This window comes from Bombina bombina, chromosome 2 (assembly GCF_027579735.1).
Source record: "Bombina bombina isolate aBomBom1 chromosome 2, aBomBom1.pri, whole genome shotgun sequence".
NCBI classification, from domain to species: domain Eukaryota; kingdom Metazoa; phylum Chordata; class Amphibia; order Anura; family Bombinatoridae; genus Bombina; species Bombina bombina.
The window spans coordinates 482,965,038-482,987,796 of record NC_069500.1 but is presented as its reverse complement, the minus strand read 5'-3'; the positions used below and the strand labels follow the sequence as shown (position 1 = coordinate 482,987,796).

General features: G+C 41.7%; 1 protein-coding gene across 1 annotated transcript in view; it reads left to right on the top strand.

The window, feature by feature from the left end:
• MED13L (mediator complex subunit 13L) overlaps positions 1 to 22,759 on the top strand; it is a 944,653-nt gene that overhangs the window by 604,101 nt on the left and 317,793 nt on the right. The window contains 2 exon segments of the mRNA XM_053702159.1: positions 20,053 to 20,155; positions 20,622 to 20,731. Coding sequence (XP_053558134.1) covers positions 20,053 to 20,155; positions 20,622 to 20,731 — 213 coding nt within the window.

Below are 22,759 nucleotides of genomic sequence, written 5' to 3'. Positions count from 1 at the left end.
GGAGTCTTTATCTAAAGGTGAACTTTCTGATTCTGGGAGTTCAGCACCTTTTTCAGATTCGGAGGTGGTTTCTTTCAGGTTTAAGTTAGAACACCTTCGTTTGTTACTCAGGGAGGTCTTAACTTTAGATGATTGTGACTCTACAGTAGTAGTGGCTCCTGAAATGTTGTGTAAAATGGATAGATATTTTGAAACTCCCTCGTATTCAGATGTTTTTCCAATACCTAAGAAGACTGGAGATTATCTCTAAGTAATGGGACAGACCAGGTATTTCTTTTTCTCCATCCCCGGTCTTCAAGAAATTTTTCCAGTAGCAGATGCTATAAAGGAAAATTGGCAGACAGTTCCTAAGGTGGAAGGAGCTGTTTCCACCCTGGCTAAGCGTACGACTATTCCTATTTATGATAGCTGTGCTTTTAAGGATCCTATGGACAAAAAGTTGGAAGGATTACTTAAAAGGATTTATATTCATCAGGGATTATTGTTGCAGCCTGCTGCATGCATTGCTACGGTTACTAGTGCAGCAGCTTATTGGTTTGACGCTCTTAGTTCCTCAGAACTGAGACTCCTTTGGAGGAAATCCAAGATAGGATTAAGGCACTGAAATTAGCTAATGCCTTTATTACTGATGCTTCGTTGCAATTGACTAAATTAGCTGCAATGACTTCAGAGTTTTCTATCTTGGCCCGCAGAGCCTTGTGGTTAAAACCCTGATCTGTGGATGTGTCCAAGTCTAAACTTCTAGCAATTCCTTACAAGGAAAAGACCTTGTTTGGACCTGACCTTAAGGAAATTATTTCCGATATCTCTGGAGGTAAGGGTCATCTACTTCCTCAGGATATGAGAAACAAGCAAAAGGGACGTCAAAGTACTTTTCGTTCTTTTCGAAATTTCAAGAGTAATTCCTTTGTTTCCTCTGCCAGACAGGACGGAAACTTTACCCAGCCTAAGCCTACTTGGAGACCCAACCAGTCATGGAACAAGGGGAAACAATCCAAGAAGCCTTCTGCCGAATCCAAGACGGCATGAAGGGTTTGCCCCCGATCCAGGGCCAGATCTGGTCGGGGGCAGACTCTCTCCTTTTTCGTTCAGGCCTGGGTAAGAGATGTTCAGGATCCCTGGACTATAGAGATTGTGTCCAGGGGATACAGACTGGAGTTGAAAGCCTTTCCTCCTCGGGGAAGTTTTCTCCTTTCAAGGTTATCTGCAAACCAGATAAAAAGAGAGGAGTTCTTATGTTGTGTAAAAGACCTCTCCTCCATGGGAGTAATTGTTCCAGTTCCCACTCAGGAACAAGGAGAAGGTTTTTATTCCAATCTGTTCGTAGTTCCCAAAAAGGTGGGAACTTTTAGGCCAATCTTAGACCTCAAGAGTCTAAACAAATTTCTCAGAATCCCATCAATCAAGATGGAGACTGTTCGCACTATTCTGCCATTGATCCAGGAGGGTCAATTCATGACGACGGTGGTCTTGAAGGGTGCTTATCTTCATGTTCCTATCCACAAGGAACATCACAAGTTCCTAAGATTTGCATTTCTGGACAAACATTTCCAGTTTGTGGCTCTTCCTTTTGAGTTGGCCACAGCACCCAGAATTTTCACAAAGGTTCTGGGGTCTCTTTTGGCGGTCCTAAGACCATGGGGCATTGCAGTTGCACCTTACCTGGACGATATTCTAATCCAGACGCCATCTTGCCATCAAGCAAAGTCTCATACAGACATTGTCATAGCCTTCCTGAGATCTCACGGGTGGAAGGTGAATTTAGAAAAGTGTTTTCTAGTTCCAAAGACAAAGGTTACATTTTTGGGAACTTTAATAGATTCTGTTCAAATGAGGATTTTTCTGACAGAAGTCAGGAAATCAAAGATTATAGATACCTGTCGAGTACTCCAAACCACTGCGAATCCATCTGTGGCCCAGTGTATGGAAGTAATCGGATTGATGGTAGTGGCGATGGACATCGTCCCATTTGCTTGGTTCCTTCTCAGACCTCTGCAGCTGAACATGCTCGGACAGTGGAATGGAGATTATGCGGACTTGTCTCCTCAAATAGTCATGGAGAAGGAGACAAGGGACTCTCTTCACTGGTGGTTGTCTCTGGATCATCTTTCTCAGGAAACCTGCTTTCGCAGACCTTCATGGGTAATTGTGATAAGACACCGGTCTTTTAGGATGGGGAGCCGTCTGGGGTTCTCTGAAGACTCGGAGTGTGGACCCGTGTGGAGTCTCTCCTTCCTATCAACATTCCGGAACTGAAAGCGATTTTCAATGCTCTTCTGGCCTGGCCTCAGTTGGCCTCGGCCCGGTTCATCAGATTTCACTCGGACAACATAACGACTGTCGCCTACATCTATCATCAGGGAGGAACGAGGAGTTCCTTGGCGATGTCAGAAGTATCCAAGATAATTCAGTGGGCGGCGATCTTCACACTTTTTCTAAATTCTACAAATTTGAAACTTTTGCCTCAGCTGAGGCAGCTTTTGGGAGAGAGGTTCTTCAAGCAGTGGTGCCTTCTGTTTAGGTATCCTGTCTTGTCCCTCCCGTATCATCTGTGTCCTCTAGGCTTGGGTATTGTATCCCATAAGTAATGAAGATGATCCGTGGACTCGTCATGTCCTTAAGAGGAAAAGAAAATGTATTCTTACCTGATAAATTTGTTGTAGGTGCTCTTTGCCGCCTCCTGCAGGCAGGAGGAGAATATCCCATAAGTAATGAAGATGATCCGTGGACTTGTCATGTCCAAGAGGAAACAAATTTATAAGGTAAGAATACATTTTCTTTTTTGTTCTCATCAAAATTGATGTTAAGTCTCTGTCTTTAGCTATTTTAGCTAAAAGAGCTTTGTGGCTTAAATCTTGGAATGACTTCTAAGTCCAGATTGCTATTTCTTTCCTTCCAAGGTAATACATTATTTGGTTCAGTTGGATTCCATATTTAAAACTGTCACTGGGGGAAGGGAGTTTTTTTGCCTCAAGATAAGATCTAAGGGTAAATTTAAAGCTTCTATCCGTGTTTGTTCTTAAATAAGGAACAGAAACCTAATTCTTCCCCAAGGAATCTGTTTCCAATTGGAAGCTTTCTTCAAATTGGAATAAATCCAAGCCATTTAAAAGATCAAAGTCAGCCCCTAAGTCCGCATGAAGGTGCGGCTCTTATTCCAGCTCAGCTGGTAAGGGGCAGATTAAGATTTTTCTAAGATGTTTGGATCAATTCGGTCCAAAATCATTGGATTCAGAATATTGTCTCTCAGGGGTACAGAATAGGATTCAGAGTAAGACCGCCTGTGAGAAGATTTTTTCCTCTCACGCATTCCAGCAAACTCGGTTAAAGGCTCAGGCTTTCCTGAAGTGTGTTTCAGACCTGGAGTTATCTGTGGTAATCATGCCAGTTCCTTTTCAGGAACAGGGTCTAGGGTTTTATCCAAATCTATTCATTGTCCCAAAGAAAGTAATTTCATTTAGACCAGTTTTGGATCTAAAAATTTTGAATCGATATGTAAGAGTACCAATTTTCAAAATGGTTACTATAAGGTCTATTCTGCTTTTTGTTCAGCAAGGGCATTATATGCCCACAATAGACTTGCAGGATGCATATCTTCATATTCTGATTCATTTAGGTTGCTTTCAATTTCTGAGATTCTCTTTTTTTAGACAAGCATTACCAATTTGTTGCTCTTCCTTTTTGACTTGGCGACAGCTCTAGGAATCTTTTTTCAAAGGTTCTTTGTGTCCTACTCTGTTATCCGAGAGCGGGGTGTTGCGGTGTTTCCTTATTTGGACGATATCTTGGTACTTTCTCAGCCTTTACGTTCTGCAGAATCTCACACGATTCAACTACTGTTGTTTTTTCAAAGACATGGTTGGAGGATCAATTTACCAAAAAGTTCCTTGATTCCTCAGACAAGGGTCACCTTTTTAGGTTTCCAGATAGATTGTGTCCATGACTCTGTCTCTAACAGACAAGAGACAATTTAAATTGGTTTCAGCTTGTCGGAACCTTCAGTCTCTATTGTTCCCTTCAGTAGCTATGTGCATGGAACTTTTAGGTCTCATGACTACAGCATCGGACATGATTCTCTTTGCTCGTCTTTATATGAGACCTCTCCAGCTTTGTATGCTGAATCAATGGTGCAGGGATTATACAAGGATATCACAATTAATATCCTTAAATCCCAGTGTTTGACTATCTCTGACTTGGTGGTTAGATCACCATCGTATAGTTCTAGGGCCTCTTTGGTTCGTCCAACTTGGACTGTGATCACAACAGATGCAAGTCTTTTCAGTTTGGGGAGCTGTTTGGGGATCTCTGACAGCACAAGGGGTTTGGAAATCTCAAGAGGCAAGATTACCTATCAATATTTTGGAAACTCTGTGCGATTCATTTGTTTTCAGACAGACAATATCACAATTGTGGCATATGTCAATCTTGGATACTTGGGCGGAATCCAGCTCCTGTCTAATTTCTGTGGTTCATATCCCAGGTATAGACAATTGGGAAGCGGATTACCTCAGTCGTCAGACTTTACATCCAGGGGAGTGGTCTCTCCACCGAGATTAGTTTACTCAAATTGTTTAGATGTGGGGGCTTCCAGAAATAGATCTGATGGCATCCCCACCTCTAATTCCTCTTCCAAGAGTGATCTCCAAAATTATCATGGAGCAATCGTTTGTGCTGGTAGCTCCAGCATAGCCTCACAGGTTTTGGTATGCAGATCTTGTACGGATGTCCAGTTGCCAACCTTGGCCACTTCCAAAGGCGAGACCTATCTCAAGGTCTGTTTTTTTCCTTCAGGATCTCAAATAATTAAATTTGAAGGTGTGGAAATTGAATGCTTAGTCATAGAGGTTTCTCTGACTCAGTGATTAATACTATGTTGCAGGCTTGTAAATATGTTTCTAGAAAGATTTATTATCGAGTTTGGAAGACTTACTTTTGATGGTGCTCTTCTCATAAATTCTTTTGGCATTCTTTTAGAATTCCTAGAATTTTACAGTTTCTTCAGGATTGTTTGGATAAAGGTTTTTCTGCAAGTTCCTTGAAGGACAAATCTCTGCTCTTTCTGTTTTATTTCACAGAAAGATTGCTAGACTTCCTGATATTCATTGTTTTGTGCAGGCTTTGGTTCATATCAAGCCTGTCATTAAATCAATGTCTCCTCCTTGGAATCTTAATTTAGTTTTGAAGGCTTTACATGCTCCTCCTTTTGAACCTATGCATTCTTTGGTCATTAACTACTTTCTTGGAAAGTGTTATTTCTTTTGGCCATCTCTTCTGCTAGAAAAGTTTCTGAATTATCCGCTCTTGTGAACCTCCTTTTCTGATTTTTCATCAGGATAAGGCGGTTTTGCGGACTTCATTTAAATTCTTGCCTAAGGTTGTGAATTCTAACAACATTAATTGTCCCTTCCTTGTGTCCTAATCCTAAAAATTCTTTGGAGAGATCCTTACATTCTTTGGATGTGGTAAGAGCTTTGAAATATGTTAAAGCTACTAAAGATTTCAGGAAGACTTCTAGTCTATTTGTTATATTTTTTGGTTCTAGGAAAGGTCAGAAGGCTTCTGCTGTTTCCTTGGCTTCGTGGTTAAGCTTTTGATTCATCAAGCTTATTTGGAGTCGGGTCAAGTCCCGCCTCAGAGAATTACAGCTCATTCTACTAGATCAGTCTCCACTTCATGGGCTTTTAAGAATGAAGCTTCAGTTGATCAGATTTGCAAACCAGCAACTTGGTCTTCTTAGCATACATTTTCTAAATTCTACCGTTTTGATGTATTTTGATGTATTTGCTTCTTCGGAAGCAGTTGGTAGAAAAGTTCTTCAGGCATCTGTTTGTTTGATTCTTCTGCTTATGTTTTAAGTTTTTCTTCTCATTTATGAGAATACACTTATATCTTGGGTTGTGGATTAATTTTTCAGCGGAAAATGGCTGTTTTTATTTTATCCCTCCCTCTCTAGTGACTTGCGTGGAGTTCCACATCTTTGGTATTGCTATCCCATACGTCACTAGCTCAAGAACTCTTGCCAATTACATGAAAGAAAACATAATTTATGTAAGAACTTACCTGATAAATTAATTTCTTTCATTTTGGCAAGAGTCCATGAGGCCCACCCTTTTTGTGGTGGTTATGATTTTTTATATAAAGCACAATTATTTCCAAATTTCTTTGTTGATGCTTTTTACTCCTTTCTTTATCACCCCACTTCTTGGCTATTAGTTAAACTGAATTGTGGGTGTGGTGAGGGGTGTATTTATAGGCATTTTGAGGTTTAGGAAACTTTACCCCTCCTGGTAGGATTGTATATCCCATACGTCACTAGCTCATGGACTCTTGCCAATATGAAAGAAATTAATTTATCAGGTAAGTTCTTAAATAAATAGTTTTTTTGTGTACATATGTTTGTAGTATTGTGCTTAAAGGGACATTCCAGCCAAAATTCAAATCCACATGGATGCATTTCAGTTTTGAATAGAAGCATTTTTGTAATATACATTTATTAGCAAAAAATGCTTCTAATAAAAGCTATAGCTGTTACAAAAATGTGTGTGTATTTATATATATATATATATATATATATATATATATATATATATATATCCATCCCTTTTATAACTACGCTTCTTTGCTTGTCTATTTTGTATTTTGTCATATTTTTTATTCTTCCCGTTTGGGCAGGCAAACACATGATGTAAAAGTTTATTAAACATTTTTGTAATTTCACAGCAACTTTGAGTGTTAGAACTTACATCATATTCTACCTTTGAACCAATTCATAAGGTTTCTATCGGATCAGGTAATTTGGTGTGATGTGGAACTCAACTGCAGATTACCAAAGTAATGATTTGTTTCACTAAATGTAAATGAATCCGCTACAGGAAAGTGGAATCCTCCTTTTAGTGAAGGTTTATTAGTTTGTACAAGATATCTGTATATTATGGTAGTACAGATTATCTGTATAACGGTCTGATATACACTTGGCACATATTAGTAAGTTTAGGCACATACAGGTAGTGAGAGGTAATTCTGTTCATCGGTATATTGTAACATCAGTGATTACCTCTGTAGTTCACAGGGGCATTAGCAATATCCCTGTCTGGTGGAGAACTGTTTCATCAATTATTGCACAAAGTGAGTAGGTTTAATAACTTGTACCTGAGTCCAGTAGGTCAGACTGATCATACCAGCTTGCTCCGTTGTCAGTTCGGTGTTTGTGGTTGAGTTCCGTTGTAGAGGCAACCGGAATTGACGTCACGGTATGCGAGCAGGTCCGGTCTCGCTATTTGCTGTTACGCTGCACTGGAATAAGGTAAAGGCAGCGGTTTTAGATGACTCGGTAGCAAGTTACCTTAGATGTTTTACCCCATTGTTAGGAGAGAGTCCTTAACCAGTCTGAGTCCGGTAGGTAAGAAATCCCAGGGGAATCGTAATGCTGAGGCGGTTGTAGTATTCCTAAGCTGGAAAGGAATGCAAGTAGAAAAGTAAATCTTTAAGCAGAAGATTTGTAGCAAGGCTTGTATCACACTGTCTCTAGGACACTATCCTCAATACTAAGCACTGACACAAGTGAGATCAGCTGTAATAGAGGAGCAGCCAATCATGACCAGGAGGAGGTTAAACTGAATATTAAAGGAACAGTCACAGAACCCTGACAGTTTCACACAGAACTTTGCTTCTAAGTAGCAAGCCAGGTTCCTAATTTTGTTCTTTGTCATGTGTTTTTTTTCCTTTATAATAATATTTTATACAGACATTTTTTGAACTTTGAGCTTTGAATTCACTATAATTAGGTATTAACATTCAAAATAAAATAGTTTTCTTTACGCTTTACACATGTACTGTTTGTTGGGTCCACCATTGTTGCTACTGTTTTAGAATTTTTGTAAAGCACCACATACTGGCTGGCTTATACCATTCAAATAAAAGGTATTTGAAACATAAATATTTTCTTTTGTGATTCAGAGCATATAATTTAAATAAAGTTTCCAATTTTCCTCTTATCAAATTTGCTTCATTCCCATTGTATTTTTCGTTGAAGAGATACCTTTTGTAGGTGTCTCAAACACTATCTGGCAGGAAATAGTGCTGCTATCTAGTGCTTTTTACATCCCTGCTTTTTAACAAAATATACCAAGAGAACAAATAGAATTTGATAATACAAGTTAATTAGAAAGTTGTTTAAAATTGCATGCTCTATCAGTTTTACGAAAGTAGAATTTCTCCAACATTGGTGTGTCCGGTCCACGGCGTCATCCTTACTTGTGGGATATTCTCTTCCCCAACAGGAAATGGCAAAGAGTCCCAGCAAAGCTGGTCACATGATCCCTCCTAGGCTCCGCCCACCCCAGTCATTCTCTTTGCCGTTGCACAGGCAACATCTCCACGGAGATGGTTAAGAGTTTTTTGTAGTTTTATTCTTCTATCAAGTGTTTGTTATTTTAAAATAGTGCTGGTATGTACTATTTACTCTGAAACAGAAAAGGATGAAGATTTCTGTTTGTAAGAGGAAGATGATTTTTAGCAGACAGTAACTAAAATAGATTGCTGTTTCCACACAGGACTGTTGAGATGAAGTAACTTCAGTTGGGGGAAACAGTTAGCAGTCTTTTCTGCTTAAGGTATGACTAGCCATATTTCTAACAAGACCATGTAATGCTGGAAGGCTGTCATTTCCCCTCATGGGGACCGGTAAGCCATTTTCTTAGTTAAACATAAAAGAATAAAGGGCTTCAAAAAGGGCTTAAAAACTGGTAGACATTTTTCTGGGCTAAAACAATTGCTTTACTAGGCATATTATGCAGATTCTAACTAATTATTGGTATTATAATCTTGGGGAACGTTTAGAAAAACGGCAGGCACTGTGTTGGACACCTTTTTCAGATGGGGGCCTTTCTAGTTATAGACAGAGCCTCATTCTGGGACTGTATAGGGGTTAAATGTAAAAACGGCTCCGGTTCCGTTAATTTAAGGGTTAAAGCTCTGAAATTTGGTGTGCAATACTTTTAATGCTTTAAGACAATGTGGTGAAATTTTGGTGAATTTTGAACAATTCCTTCATACTTTTTCACATATTCAGTAATAAAGTGTTTTCAGTTTGAAATTTAAAGTGACAGTAACGGTTTTATTTTAAAACGTTTTTTGTGCTTTGTTGACAAGTTTAAGCCTGTTTAACATGTCTGTACCATCAGATAAACTATGTTCTATATGTATGAAAGCCAATGTGTCTCCCCATTTAAATTTATGTGATAATTGTGCCATAGTGTCCAAACAAAGTAAGGACAGTAATGCAACAGATAATGATATTGCCCAAGATGATTCCTCAAATGAGGGGAGTAAACATGATACTACATCATCCCCTACTGTGTCTACACCAGTTATGCCCACACAGGAGGCCCCTAGTACATCTAGTGCGCCAATACTTATTACCATGCAACAATTAACGGCTGTAATGGATAACTCCATAGCAAATCTTTTATCCAAAATGCCTACTTATCAGAGAGAGCGCGATTGCTCTGTTTTAAACACTGAAGAGCAAGAGGACGCTGATGATAACTGTTCTGACATACCCTCACACCAATCTCAAGGGGCCATGAGGGAGGTTTTGTCTGATGGAGAAATTTCAGATTCAGGAAAAATTTCTCATCAAGCTGAACCTGATGTTGTGATATTTAAATTTAAATTAGAACATCTCCGCGCACTGCTTAAGGAGGTGTTATCTACTCTGGATGATTGTGACAATTTGGTCATTCCAGAGAAATTATGTAAGATTGACAAGTTCCTAGAGGTTCCGGTGCCCCCCGACGCTTTTCCTATACCCAAGCGGGTGGCGGACATAGTAAATAAAGAGTGGGAAAGGCCCGGCATACCTTTTGTTCCCCCCCCCCCCCTATATTTAAGAAATTATTTCCTATAGTCGACCCCAGAAAGGACTTATGGCAGACAGTCCCCAAGGTCGAGGGGGCGGTTTCTACTCTAAACAAACGCACTACTGTTCCTATCGAAGATAGTTGTGCTTTCAAAGATCCTATGGATAAGAAATTAGAGGGTTTGCTTAAAAAGATTTTTGTACAGCAAGGTTACCTTCTACAACCAATTTCATGCATTGTTCCTGTCACTACGGCAGCGTGTTTCTGGTTCGAGGAACTAGAAAAATCGCTCAGTAAAGAATCTTCGTATGAGGAGGTTATGGACAGAGTTCAAGCACTTAAATTGGCTAACTCTTTTGTTTTAGATGCCGCTTTGCAATTAGCTAGATTAGCGGCGAAAAATTCAGGGTTTGCTGTCGTGGCGCGCAGAGTGCTTTGGCTAAAGTCTTGGTCAGCGGATGTGTCTTCCAAGACAAAATTGCTTAACATTCCTTTCAAAGGTAAAACATTATTTGGACCTGATTTGAAAGAGATTATTTCAGACATCACTGGGGGAAAGGGCCACGCCCTCCCACAGGATAGGTCTTTTAAGGCTAATAATAAGCCTAATTTTCGTCCCTTTCGCAGAAACGGACCAGTCTCTAATTCTGTATTTTCTAAGCAAGAGGGTAATACTTCACAACCCAAACCAGCCTGGAAACCAATGCAAGGCTGGAACAAGGGTAAGCAGGCCAAGAAGCCTACCACTGCTACCAAAACAGCATGAAGGGATAGCCCCCGATCCGGGACCGGATCTAGTGGGGGGCAGACTTTCTCTCTTTGCTCAGGCTTGGGCAAGAGATGTTCAGGATCCTTGGGCGCTAGAAATAGTTTCTCAAGATTATCTCCTGGAATTCAAGGAACTACCCCCAAGGGGAAGGTTCCACAGGTCTCAATTATCTTCAAACCAAATAAAGAGACAGGCATTCTTACATTGTGTAGAAGACCTGTTAAAGATGGGAGTGATACATCCAGTTCCAATAAGAGAACAAGGAATGGGATTTTATTCCAATCTGTTCATAGTTCCCTAAAAAGAGGGAACATTCAGACCAATTTTGGATCTAAAGATCCTAAACAAATTTCTCAGGGTACCATCGTTCAAAATGGAAACTATTCGAACGATCCTACCTACTATCCAGGAAAATCAATTTATGACTACCGTGGATTTAAAGGATGCGTACCTACATATTCCTATCCACAAGGAACATCATCAGTTCCTAAGGTTCGCTTTTCTGGACAAGCATTACCAGTTTATGGCACTTCCATTTGGATTTTCACAAAGGTACTAGGGTCCCTTCTAGCGGTTCTAAGACCAAGGGGCATTGCAGTAGTACCTTACTTGGACGACATCCTGATTCAAGCGTCGTCCCTGTCAAAAGCAAAGGCTCATACGGACATCGTCCTAGCCTTTCTCAGATCTCACGGATGGAAGGTGAACAAAGAAAAAAGTTCTCTGTCCCCGTCAACAAGAGTTCCCTTCTTGGGAACAATAATAGATTCCTTAGAAATGAGGATTTTTCTGACAGAGGTCAGAAAATCAAAACTTCTAAGCTCTTGTCAAGTACTTCATTCTGTTCCTCGTCCTTCCATAGCGCAGTGCATGGAAGTAATAGGATTGATGGTTGCAACAATGGACATAGTTCCTTTTGCACGAATTCATCTAAGACCATTACAACTGTGCATGCTCAGACAGTGGAATGGGGATTATACAGACTTGTCTCCGACGATTCAAGTAGATCAAAAGACCAGAGATTCACTCCGTTGGTGGCTGACCCTGGACAATCTGTCACAGGGAATGAGCTTCCGCAGACCAGAGTGGGTCATTGTCACGACCGACGCCAGCCTAGTGGGCTGGGGCGCGGTCTGGGAATCCCTGAAAGCTCAGGGTCTATGGTCTCGGGAAGAGTCTCTTCTCCCGATAAACATTCTGGAACTGAGAGTGATATTCAATGCTCTCAGAGCTTGGCCTCAACTAGCAAAGGCCAAATTCATAAGGTTTCAGTCAGACAACATGACGACCGTTGCATATATCAATCATCAGGGGGGAACAAGGACTTCCCTGGCGATGAAAGAAGTGACCAAGATAATTCAATGGGCGGAGGATCACTCCTGCCACTTGTCTGCGATCCACATCCCAGGAGTGGAAAATTGGGAAGCGGATTTTCTGAGTCGTCAGACATTCCATCCGGGGGAGTGGGAACTCCATCCGGAAATCTTTGCCCAAATAACTCAATTATGGGGCATTCCAGACATGGATCTGATGGCGTCTCGTCAGAACTTCAAGGTTCCTTGCTACGGGTCCAGATCCAGGGATCCCAAGGCGACCCTAGTAGATGCACTAGTAGCACCTTGGACCTTCAACCTAGCTTATGTATTCCCACCGTTTCCTCTCATCCCCAGGCTGGTAGCCAGGATCAATCAGGAGAGGGCCTCGGTGATCTTGATAGCTCCTGCGTGGCCACGCAGGACTTGGTATGCAGACCTGGTGAATATGTCATCGGCTCCACCATGGAAGCTACCTTTGAGACAGGACCTTCTTGTTCAGGGTCCATTCGAACATCCGAATCTGGTTTCCCTCCAACTGACGGCTTGGAGATTGAACGCTTGATTTTATCAAAGCGTGGGTTTTCAGATTCTGTAATAGATACTCTGATTCAGGCTAGAAAGCCTGTAACTAGAAAAATTTACCATAAAATATGGAAAAAATATATCTGTTGGTGTGAATCTAAAGGATTCCCATGGAACAAGATAAAAATTCCTAAGATTCTATCCTTTCTACAAGAAGGTTTGGAGAACGGATTATCTGCAAGTTCTCTGAAGGGACAGATCTCTGCTTTATCTGTTTTACTTCACAAAAGACTGGCAGCTGTGCCAGATGTTCAAGCATTTGTTCAGGCTCTGGTTAGGATCAAGCCTGTTTACAGACCTTTGACTCCTCCCTGGAGTCTAAATCTAGTTCTTTCAGTTCTTCAAGGGGTTCCGTTTGAACCCTTACATTCCGTAGATATTAAGTTATTATCTTGGAAAGTTTTGTTTTTGGTTGCAATTTCTTCTGCTAGAAGAGTTTCAGAGTTATCTGCTCTGCAGTGTTCTCCACCCTATCTGGTGTTCCATGCAGATAAGGTGGTTTTGCGTACTAAGCCTGGTTTTCTTCCGAAAGTTGTTTCCAACAAAAATATTAACCAGGAGATAGTTGTACCTTCTTTGTGTCCGAATCCAGTTTCAAAGAAGGAACGTTTGTTACACAATTTGGACGTAGTCCGTGCTCTAAAATTCTATTTAGAGGCTACTAAAGATTTCAGACAAACATCTTCCTTGTTTGTTGTTTATTCTGGTAAAAGGAGAGGTCAAAAAGCGACTTCTACCGCTCTTTCCTTTTGGCTTAAAAGCATTATCCGATTGGCTTATGAGACTGCCGGACGGCAGCCTCCTGAAAGAATCACAGCTCACTCCACTAGGGCTGTGGCTTCCACATGGGCCTTCAAGAACGAGGCTTCTGTTGACCAGATATGTAAGGCAGCGACTTGGTCTTCACTGCACACTTTTGCCAAATTTTACAAATTTGATACTTTTGCTTCTTCGGAGGCTATTTTTGGGAGAAAGGTTTTGCAAGCCGTGGTGCCTTCCATTTAGGTGACCTAATTTGCTCCCTCCCTTCATCCGTGTCCTAAAGCTTTGGTATTGGTTCCCACAAGTACGGATGACGCCGTGGACCGGACACACCAATGTTGGAGAAAACAGAATTTATGCTTACCTGATAAATTACTTTCTCCAACGGTGTGTCCGGTCCACGGCCCGCCCTGGTTTTTTAATCAGGTCTGATGAATTATTTTCTCTAACTACAGTCACCACGGTATCATATGGTTTCTCCTATATATATTTCCTCCTGTCCGTCGGTCGAATGACTGGGGTGGGCGGAGCCTAGGAGGGATCATGTGACCAGCTTTGCTGGGACTCTTTGCCATTTCCTGTTGGGGAAGAGAATATCCCACAAGTAAGGATGACGCCGTGGACCGGACACACCGTTGGAGAAAGTAATTTATCAGGTAAGCATAAATTCTGTTTTTGGATTTCATGTCCCTTTAATGATTCCACTAGAACATTGTCATTGTAGGCTAGTGAATACAAGACTTTTTCCAAGTTGCCAAACCATAAGGATTGTTTCCTTAATATCTATGCATCTTGGGATGAAGTAATTCTGAAGAGAAGAACATATTTCTCTTGTTAAGTGTATCCAGTCCACGGATCATCCAATACTTGTGGGATATTCTCCTTCCCAACAGGAAGTTGCAAGAGGATCACCCACAGCAGAGCTGCTATATAGCTCCTCCCCTCACTGCCATATCCAGTCATTCTCTTGCAACTCTCAACTAAGATGGAGGTCGTAAGAGGACTGTGGTGTTTTATACTTAGTTTATTTCTTCAATCAAAAGTTTATTTTTAAATGGTACCGGAGTGTATTGTTTATCTCAGGCAGTATTTAGAAGAAGAATCTGCCTGCGTTTTCTATGATCTTAGCAGAAGATCCTTTGCTGTTCTCACATATTCTGAGGAGTGAGGTAACTTCAGAGGGGGAATAGCGTGCAGGTTTTCCTGTAATAAGGTATGTGCAGTTAAAATATTTTTCTAGGGATGGAATTTGCTAGAAAATGCTGCTGATACCGAAGTAATGTAAGTAAAGCCTTAAATGCAGTGATAGCGACTGGTATCAGGCTTATTAATAGAGATACATACTCTTGTAAAAGTGTATTTTAAAACGTTTGCTTGCATGTTTAATCGTTTTTTTACATATGTTTGGTGATAAAACTTATTGGGGCCTAGTTTTTTTCCACATGGCTGGCTTGAATTTTGCCTAGAAACAGTTCCCTGAGGCTTCCCACTGTTGTAATATGAGTGGGAGGGGCCTATTTTGGCGTTTTTTTGCACAGCAAAAATTACAGACACAGACATCCAGCTTCTTCCTGCATGATCCAGGACTTCTCTGAAGGGCTCAAAAGGCTTCAAAAGTCGTATTGAGGGAGGTAAAAAGCCACAGTAGAGCTGTGGCAGTTGTTGTGACTGTTTAAAAACCTTTTTTGTCATTTGTTATTCCGTTTTTGGTATTAAGGGGTTAATCATCCATTTGCAAGTGGGTGCAATGATCTGCTAACTTATTACATACACTGTAAAAATTTCGTTAGTGTAACTGCATTTTTTCACTGTTATTTCAAAATATGGGAAAATTTGTGTTTCTTAAAGGCGCAGTAACGTTTTTTTATATTGCTTGTAAACTTGTTTTAAATTGTTTTCCAAGCTTGCTAGTCTCATTGCTAGTCTGTTTAAACATGTTTGACACAGAGGAACCTACTTGTTCATTATGTTTGAAAGCCATGGTGGAGCCCCATAGGAGAATGTGTACTAAATGTATTGATTTCACCTTAAACAGTAAAGATCAGTCTTTATCTATAAAAGAATTATCACCAGAGGGTTCTGTCAAGGGGGAAGTTATGCCAACTAACTCTGCCCACGTGTCAGACCCTTCGCCTCCCGCTCAGGGGACGCACGCTAATATGGCGCCAAGTACATCAGGGACGCCCATAGCGATTACCTTGCAGGACATGGCTGCAATCATGAATAATACCCTGTCAGAGGTATTATCTAGATTGCCTGAATTAAGAGGCAAGCGCGATAGCTCTGGGGTTAGGAGAGATACAGAGCGCGCAAATGCTGTTAGAGCCATGTCTGATACTGCGTTACAATATGCAGAACATGAGGATGGAGAGCTTCAGTCTGTGGGTGACATCTCTGACTCGGGGAAACCTGATTCAGAGATTTCTAATTTTAAATTTAAGCTTGAGAACCTCCGTGTATTGCTTGGGGAGGTATTAGCTGCTCTGAATGACTGTAACACAGTTGCAATTCCAGAGAAATTGTGTAGGCTGGATAGATACTATGCGGTGCCGGTGTGTACTGACGTTTTTCCTATATCTAAAAGGCTTACAGAAATTATTAGCAAGGAGTGGGATAGACCCGGTGTGCCCTTTTCCCCACCTCCTATATTTAGAAAAATGTTTCCAATAGACGCCACTACACGGGACTTATGGCAGACGGTCCCTAAGGTGGAGGGAGCAGTTTCTACTTTAGCAAAGCGTACCACTATTCCGGTTGAGGACAGTTGTGCTTTTTCAGATCCAATGGATAAAAAATTGGAGGGTTACCTTAAGAAAATGTTTATTCAACAAGGTTTTATTTTACAGCCCCTTGCATGCATTGCGCCTGTCACTGCTGCGGCGGCATTCTGGTTTGAGGCCCTGGAAGAGGCCATCCAGACAGCTCCATTGAATAAAATTATTGACAAGCTTAGAACGCTTAAGCTAGCTAACTCATTTGTTTCTGATGCCATTGTTCATTTGACTAAACTAACGGCTAAGAATTCCGGATTCGCCACCCAGGCGCGTAGGGCGCTATGGCTTAAATCCTGGTCAGCTGACGTGACTTCAAAGTCTAAATTACTCAACATTCCTTTCAAGGGGCAGACCTTATTCGGGCCTGGCTTGAAGGAAATTATTGCTGACATTACTGGAGGCAAGGGTCATACCCTTCCCCAGGACAGGGCCAAATCAAAGGCCAAACAGTCTAATTTTCGTGCCTTTCGAAATTTCAAGGCAGGAGCAGCATCAACTTCCTCCGCTTCAAAACAAGAGGGAACTGTTGCTCATTCCAGACAGACCTGGAAACCTAACCAGTCCTGGAACAAGGGCAAGCAGGCCAGAAAGCCTGCTGCTGCCCCCAAGACAGCATGAAGGAACGGCCCCCTATCCGGAAACGGATCTAGTGGGGGGCAGACTTTCTCTCTTCGCCCAGGCGTGGGCAAGAGATGTTCAGGATCCCTGGGCGTTGGAGATCATATCTCAGGGATATCTTCTGGACTTCAAAGCTTCTCCTCCACAAGGGAGATTTCATCTTTCAAGGTTATCAGCAAACCAGATAAAGAAAGAGGCATTCCTAAGCTGTGTGCAAGACCTCCTAGTAATGGGAGTGATCCATCCAGTTCCGCGGACGGAACAAGGACAGGGATCTTATTCAAATCTGTTTGTGGTTCCCAAGAAAGAGGGAACCTTCAGACCAATCTTGGATCTAAAGATCTTAAACAAATTCCTCAGAGTTCCATCATTCAAAATGGAAACTATTCGGACCATCCTACCCATGATCCAAGCGGGTCAGTACATGACCACAGTGGACTTAAAGGATGCCTACCTTCACATACCGATTCACAAAGATCATCATCGGTTCCTAAGGTTTGCCTTTCTAGACAGGCATTACCAATTTGTAGCTCTTCCCTTCGGGTTGGCCACTGCCCCGAGAATTTTTACAAAGGTTCTGAGCTCACTTCTGGCGGTTCTAAGACCGCGAGGCATAGCGGTGGCTCCGTATCCAGACGACATCCTGATACAGGCGTCAAGCTTTCAAATTGCCAAGTCTCATACAGAGATAGTTCTGGCATTTCTGAGGTCGCATGGGTGAAAAGTGAACGTGGAAAAGAGTTCTCTATCACCACTCACAAGAGTCTCCTTCCTAGGGACTCTTATAGATTCTGTAGAGATGAAAATTTACCTGACGGAGTCCAGGTTATCAATACTTCTAAAAGCTTGCCGTGTTCTTCATTCCATTCCACGCCCGTCAGTGGCTCAGTGCATGGAAGTAATCGGCTTAATGGTAGCGGCAATGGACATAGTGCCATTTGCGCGCCTGCATCTCAGACCGCTGCAATTATGCATGCTAAGTCAGTGGAATGGGGATTACTCAGATTTGTCCCCTCTACTAAATCTGGATCAAGAGACCAGAGATTCTCTTCTCTGGTGGGTTTCTCGGGTCCATCTGTCCAAGGGTATGACCTTTCGCAGGCCAGATTGGACGATTGTAACAACAGATGCCAGCCTTCTAGGTTGGGGCGCAGTCTGGAACTCCCTGAAGGCTCAGGGATCGTGGACTCAGGAGGAGAAACTCCTCCCAATAAATATTCTGGAGTTAAGAGCAATATTCAATGCTCTTCTAGCTTGGCCTCAGTTAGCAACACTGAGGTTCATCAGATTTCAGTCGGACAACATCACGACTGTGGCTTACATCAACCATCAAGGGGAACCAGGAGTTCCCTAGCGATGTTGGAAGTCTCAAAGATTATTCGCTGGGCAGAGTCTCACTCTTGCCACCTGTCAGCGATCCACATCCCAGGCGTAGAGAACTGGGAGGTGGATTTTCTAAGTCGTCAGACTTTTCATCCGGGGGAGTGGGAACTCCATCCGGAGGTGTTTGCTCAACTGGTCCATCGTTGGGGCAAACCAGAACTGGGTTTCATGGCGTCTCGCCAGAACGCCAAGCTTCCTTGTTATGGATCCAGGTCCAGGGTCCCGGGAGCAACGCTGATAGATGCTCTAGCAGCTCCTTGGTTCTTCAACCTGGCCTATGTGTTTCCACCATTTCCTCTGCTCCCTCGACTGATTGCCAAAATCAAACAGGAGAGAGCATCAGTGATTCTGATAGCGCCTGCGTGGCCACGCAGGACCTGGTATGCAGACCTAGTGGACATGTCATCTCTTCCACCATGGACTCTGCCTCTGAGACAAGACCTAATACAAGGTCCTTTCAATCATCCAAATCTAATTTCTCTGAGACTGACTGCATGGAGATTGAACGCTTGATTCTATCAAGGCGTGGCTTCTCCGAGTCAGTCATTGATACCTTAATACAGGCTCGGAAGCCTGTCACCAGGAAAATCTACTATAAGATATGGCGTAAATATCTTTATTGGTGTGGATCCAAGAGTTACTCATGGAGTAAGGTTAGGATTCCTAGGATATTGTCCTTTCTCCAAGAGGGTTTGGACAAAGGCTTATCAGCTAGTTCTTTAAAAGGACAGATCTCTGCTCTGTCCTTTTGCACAAGCGTCTGGCAGAAGTTCCAGACGTCCAGGCATTTTGTCAGGCTTTGGTTAGGATTAAGCCTGTATTTAAAACTGTTGCTCCCCCGTGGAGCTTAAACTTGGTTCTTAAAGTTCTTCAGGGAGTTCCGTTTGAACCCCTTCATTCCATTGATATTAAACTTTTATCTTGGAAAGTTCTGTTTTTGATGGCTATTTCCTCGGCTCGAAGAGTCTCTGAGTTATCTGCCTTACATTGTGATTCTCCTTATCTGATTTTTCATTCAGACAAGGTAGTTCTGCGTACCAAACCTGGGTTTTTACCTAAGGTGGTTTCTAACAGGAATATCAATCAAGAGATTGTTGTTCCATCATTGTGTCCTAATCCTTCTTCAAAGAAGGAACGTCTTTTGCATAATCTGGACGTAGTCCGTGCCTTGAAGTTTTACTTACAGGCTACTAAAGATTTTCTATAAACATCTGCCCGGTTTGTCGTTTACTCTGGACAGAGGAGAGGTCAAAAAGCTTAGACAACCTCTCTCTCCTTTTGGCTTCGGAGCATAATACGCTTAGCCTATGAGACTGCTGGACAGCAGCCCCCTGAAAGGATTACAGCTCATTCTACTAGAGCTGTGGCTTCCACCTGGGCCTTTAAAAATGAGGCCTCTGTTGAACAGATTTGCAAGGCTGCGACTTGGTCTTCGCTTCACACCTTTTCAAAATGTTACAAATTTGACACTTTTGCTTCTTCGGAGGCTGTTTTTGGGAGAAAGGTTCTACAGGCAGTGGTTCCTTCCGTTTAAGTTCCTGCCTTGTCCCTCCCATCATCCGTGTACTTTAGCTTTGGTATTGGTATCCCACAAGTAATGGATGATCCGTGGACTGGATACACTTAACAAGAGAAAACATAATTTATGCTTACCTGATAAATTTATTTCTCTTGTAGTGTATCCAGTCCATGGCCCGCCCTGTCCTTTTAAGGGAGGTCTAAATTTTAATTAAACTATAGTCACCACTGCACCCTATAGTTTCTCCTTTCTCGTCTTTTTTCGGTCGAATGACTGGATATAGCAGTGAGGGGAGGAGCTATATAGCAGCTCTGCTGTGGGTGATCCTCTTGCAACTTCCTGTTGGGAAGGAGAATATCCCACAAGTAATGGATGATCCGTGGACTGGATACACTACAAGAGAAATAAATTTATCAGGTAAGCATAAATTATGTTTTTCCAAAATGTTAACTAAGTGTTTTCTTTTTAGGTTGATGAAGGGTTTGAAAAAGATGTTTCAACAGCAGAACACACTGTACCAGTGCCTGAGGGGAAAGATGCAATGTCCATTTTTAGCCCCTCGTCAAAATCAGGTAAACAAAAATACAGACCGTATTTTTTTTATTTATTTTTTTAATCGGGCAGCTAGACATGGTGACCAAATCTTTGATAAAGTTTATGACCTGAGGACTTGTGAATGTATCTCTAAAAGGATGTGGTAGGATAATATCTGATAACTAGTTTGACTTAATCCAAGTACATACATTTATGTTAATTGTAGTGCACTCTTAGTTCTTATTGCCATGTAGGAGAGAGAGACTACTCTGGATTCTAAGCTGGTTACCAGTGGAGTTGGTTTAAAACTGTCCATGGGCTCTTACACAGATATGAAAGTATCTGACTCGTTTGCTAACAGCAAAAGTATTAATTTATTTGTTAGTATTCAATAATCCATTATCCTTTATTAATGAGGTTAATAAGGAGTTGGAATCCTAGATTTATAATTATGTATATGTAATGTCTTTCTGGGGTATTTATTAGTGTACCTGTATTCAACAGACCCGCGGCAGGACCGGGGGGTTGCCGCCAGCCTCACACAAGTCACAGATCTGGCTCCCTCTATCAATGACCTGGATAACCTTTTTGATAACTCAGAGGATGAAGACCTGGTGAGTATTGAAGCCCTGAATTGTGTATATTTTTAATGTTTTTTTTTTTTATTTGTATTTAAACAGTGGTGAGCAACAGTAATCATTTTCATGGTTATGTATACCTCCCCTTATATCTTCAGTAGTTGTATTTCACTTCTAGACTTTAGATCCTTAGTAAAAATGTATTTTCACAGGGTTTCATATCTAAGGACATTCTGATCTGTTGAAAAACCTGGTTTCTTTTCTATGATACGGTGAGTCCGTGGAATCATCAATTACTGTTTGGAATATCACTCATGACCAGCAGGAGGAGGCAAAGAGCACTACAGCAAAGTTTTTAAATGTCACTTCCCTTCCCACAATCCCCAGTCATTCTCTTTGCCTCTGTCAGTGGAGGAGGTGAAGTTTTGGTGTCTGAAGAAAAATAGATTTCTTTAGCTTCAAGCAAGATTTTATTATTTTGAAAGCCAGAGTAGGTTTGCTCTGATCTTTCCTGTGTTCTGGTTATAGCTGTAGTCTACGTTAATGTCTTCAGTAGAGTAATGGCGGCTTTAAAGCAGTTGGGAACTTGTGAGGTTAGCCTTGCTGCGTTTTCCTAACATTGTTGCTGATCTAATAAAGAGAGACTGAGTATGTTTACTCTGTTCTTTCTTTTTTCTACAGGTCTTTGTGAGGAGTGGCATCCTCTCATATTGGGTAGGCTGTCCTCCTGCCGAACAGCTAGATGCAGGTAAGTGCTCGGTTTTCTTTGTTTTGGCAACTTGCACTTTTGAAAGAATAGACTGCATTATTCTGGTATATATATATCTTCCAGCTTAACCCACCAGATGCCGACAGCCTGGGTGCAAAGATATGGCAGTATATATATATATATATATATATCTCCATATCCATGGGCAGGATATTTTAGGCAGGCAGCAGGCACTGGTGACCAGGAGATTAGGGGTTGATTCTTACCCTGATTATTGGATTATATTTTGGCTCATTAGGGGTTAATTGCAGTTTATGATTCATGCGTGAATCTAATGTGGTGTGGGCTTGTTAGCATTATTGTTTCAGAAAAGGATTACTAATCTTATTTCTTGCGACAGAGTCAGCTACTAAGACTGTCAGGCACATTTTCGCTATTCTCTGTTGATTTCAATCACTATTATGAGCGTGCTCTTTAATAAATGCAATGAGCGACACCATTATGGGCTTCATGAGGTAATCGGGGTCTTCTCTTAAAGGGAGTTGACTAAAAATGTCTCTGAAAATGTTTTATTGTCACGCTGATTCCTGAGTGTGTTATACTGCTATGTCGGCTGACAGAATGAAGCGAGGGGTTAGTTGCGCGCTTCATTTCCGTTCTGACTTGTGTGCTATGCTAGAAATAGCTCCTGCGTGACTGGGTAAGTCCCGCCTTTCTTCTTCTTCTTCGTTTGGGGAGGAGAAGCACCAATTTTGTATCTCTCTGAGCCTGCCTTTGGCCACGCCCACTTTGTCTCCGTTAGAACGGAGTGATGTGTTAAGTGTGGTTTTTCTGTGGGGGATGTTTTATCTCATAGTGGTGCTATGTTTTTCTGTTACAGAGACGAATACATGCTGCAGGCATTAAGACTTAGGGCTCTCTGACTAGATTTCCTACAAGTCGCACAGCTCTTGTTATTGCTGATTAGGCACTGCTTAACAGAGCTATCTTTAGTGCCACTGAAGTTTAGTGGTAATCTTCTTATGTTAGATGTTTGGGTGTCATTTTCAGCCTATGAGCTGCTGCTGTTTCAGGTTTGACTCATACCTTTTCTGACAGGTTTATAATTATTTAACAGGAACATAGTTATTCTCTGTGACACAAATTTTGGACAGTTTGATAGATTGTTTATCCCTGAGATCAATGTCTCTTAGGATGATGCTGTTCAGGCAATGCCACAGCTTTTTCCTTTCACGTCCCAAGCCTCATTGGCGTGCCCTGCGGTTCCTTTCAATCTCCTGGAGAAGTGTATTTGCCTACAGATTTTGCAGCTCAGGTATCCTCTACATTATCTGCGGCTTTATCTGTTTTTCCTT